The following is a 2,865-nucleotide window of genomic DNA, read 5'->3' on the forward strand; positions in this document are numbered from 1 at the left end:
AAAGTGGTTTGGTGAAATATTCTCAAATTTTAAACCGTAGATACACGCTAGTTATTGATATTTTCGATATCGATGTGATGAAGGATAATATATCTGTCACCGCCAAAGAACGAGGTGTGGCTAATTCGTGTGTACGGCTAATTCGCGATTGGCCAAGAGTTTTGGATGAAGTCCGAATTGCAGAAATGATTTAGGTTTTGGAAGGCCATTTCGCGGAGACGAAGTGTTTGACCTCTGGCTAAAGCTCGATGTGCTGATGCAAAGAGGCCCGGTAGGAGCCAAATCCAGTTTTTTTAATTGCCAACGTGGGATACATGTCTATACATAGCAGCTATATTGGATTAGCCCCATGTTCCGAGAGGAAAAAAATTGAAATTGGAGAGAAAAACTTTACAGTCGAATCCCGTAACGAACTCCAAGAGACCGGAGAAATCACTTCGTTATTACGAAATTTCGTTATAAATGAATTCCAGGTTTATGTATTGTTCCTCTGTGAACTTATCTGAGGGATTACAAAAATGTTCATTAAAACGAAATTTTCGCTGTAACGGTATTCGTTAAAACGGGATTTGACTGTATAATAAAGTTTAGAATTTCAAAAAGAAAAATTATAAAAATTTTTTAAAAATTATGAGTCTTAAATAATATAAAAATAATTATATAGACATACAGTTTTCTCTGCACAAACTTCGGATAAAAAATGATTACAGCATCATGAGTGCGGTTTAAAGGGTTGCCATAAATAACGTAGATATAACTATCACGAAAAATACTTGACGATGATCCCGAAATATGTATTTTGCTATCGGACTTCGGCCAGGGGTCATCGGCCACTTCTCGAACTGGCCGGGTCAATATTTAACCAAATTGGTCAATTCTCGAAATGGCTGGCCCTGTCGCGAATTGTCCAATTTAGGGCTTTGGCAGTAACATATCTAACAATCGTTCACTTTTTAAAAATATATATATTGCAACGTATGAGGGCTACAAGCCTTTACAAAGGACTGTCTTCTCCATCTCATTTCTTTGAACTATTGGTTGCTATGGTGACTTAAGTTAATTCTTTTTGATTATTTTGTTTTTTGGGCAGTTTGATCTGCGTATTCGTTGTGTTTGGTCACGCTATTCCTTTCGTCCCTGTATTGTGCTTAGCCTAATAAAATAATTCACCGTGTTTGACCGTTTGTAATAAACGTGACATTTTTGGTGGAGGCGCCGGGTAACGACAGTTGTGATCAGCCTGGCTTCTAACGACGATTCTCGGCAGAGTAATCGATTACAGAATCTTCCTCCTGAATACGGACCGTACGTGACATCTTCAAGGACTATTCGTTCTCGAGCCATGACGACTAGAGGAGAAGAAGAACGTTCTACAATACGCACTCCAGCTCTTATGGAGGAGACCCGGAAGCCGAATATTTTCAGAGGTGATCCTGACCAAGATCCGACGAGGTGGCTGAAGGAGTTTCAGAGAGTGTCGAACTTCAACCGGTGGGATGACAGTCATCGCTTGGCCAATGCGTACTTTTTCCTCGAAGGTACTGCGAGGCAGTGGTTCGAAAACAACGAGGACACACTCACTTCGTGGTCAACGTTCGAAGCTGAACTGAAGAAAACCTTTGGTGACACCGAGCTGTACGTTCGAAGAGCCAAAGAACGGTTGAAGAGTCGAGCGCAAAGGACTGGCGAACCAAGTCCATCATACATCCAGGACGTATTGGGACTTTGTCATCTAGTAGACCCGGCCATGTCAGAAAAGGACAAGGTATCTCACCTCATGAAAGGAGTGGCCGAGGACGTATACCAGGCGCTGCTGATGAGAGAAGTCACCACCACTGCTGAATTCGTCAAGTGGTGCCATTACATAGAAGAAATGCAGCAGAAAAGGATCGGACGAAACAAGTTTGCCAGACTCCCAAACGTTGTTCCTATAGCTGCTATCGAGGAACAAGAGGATTTGTCATCTCTTATCCGTCAAATTGTGCGTGAGGAGATCCAGCGCTTAACCATGCCACCGGCAGAGACGCACCAACCAGGACTGCAAGCGATCGAGGCTGTCGTAAGGGATGAAGTGGGAAAGTCGCTCGCTTCTCTGTCTGGAGAACGTCAACGGCCGATTTCTCCTGGATCAAGACGACGGCGCCAGTTGACGCATACCCGTAGGACGGCAAGATTGGAACCAACATTGGAACAACTTCCGAGGAAAACTGATGTGTGGCGTACACAGGACAACAGTCCCGTTTGCTTCCACTGTGGACGTCCCGGACACGTCGTACGCTATTGTCGAGAGCGAAGGGCCATCTTTGACACCTACCGCAACAGCCAAGGCCGTCATGCTTCGTCATACCCCAGTAACAGCCGCATAACCGACGAGACCAGCATACCAGCCGCCAGGACCCCTCCAGCCAGCCCGTTTCGTGGACGATCGCCGACACGCCGCTACAGATCCCCGTCGCCGTATAGACGTTCTAGTCAGTCGCCGAATCGACGAAATGAGGAAAACTAAGCCGCGCGACCTTTGTTGGAGGTGAGGCCGCTATTTTTCAAAATCCTCCCAATGTCGCTAAGATGCTCGGAAATCATGTTGATGTTATCCTCGACGACCATCCCATACGTGCACTAGTAGACTCTGGAGCCTCCTTCTCTGTGATCTCAGAAGATTTTCGACGTCATTTACGCAAAATTATGTTTGTAAATAGTGAACAATGTTCCTCACAAGATGTTATCTTAAAAGTCGCTAATGGCAGTTATGTAAAACCTCTTGGAACCTGTACTCTTCGTCTCACCGTCAATGGTCACAGTCAACCAGTGGAATTCACAATTATGCCGAAATGTAGCCATGATGTCATCCTCGGTTGGGATTTT

At 44.7% G+C, this 2,865-nt stretch overlaps 1 protein-coding gene across 1 annotated transcript; it reads left to right on the forward strand.

Moving 5' to 3' along the window:
• Window positions 1-1,342: 1,342 nt before the first annotated feature.
• Window positions 1,343-2,571, forward strand: LOC149087104 (uncharacterized). Its single transcript, XM_089231907.1, has one exon. It carries the CDS (start codon window positions 1,343-1,345, stop codon window positions 2,504-2,506), a length of 1,164 nt encoding a protein of 387 aa, XP_089088033.1. The 3' UTR covers window positions 2,507-2,571.
• Window positions 2,572-2,865: the final 294 nt, after the last annotated feature.

This window comes from Pholcus phalangioides, unplaced genomic scaffold (assembly GCF_987345545.1).
Source record: "Pholcus phalangioides strain wild (caught in Gottingen) unplaced genomic scaffold, Ppha-v1.0 ptg000004l_1, whole genome shotgun sequence".
Classification (NCBI taxonomy): domain Eukaryota; kingdom Metazoa; phylum Arthropoda; class Arachnida; order Araneae; family Pholcidae; genus Pholcus; species Pholcus phalangioides.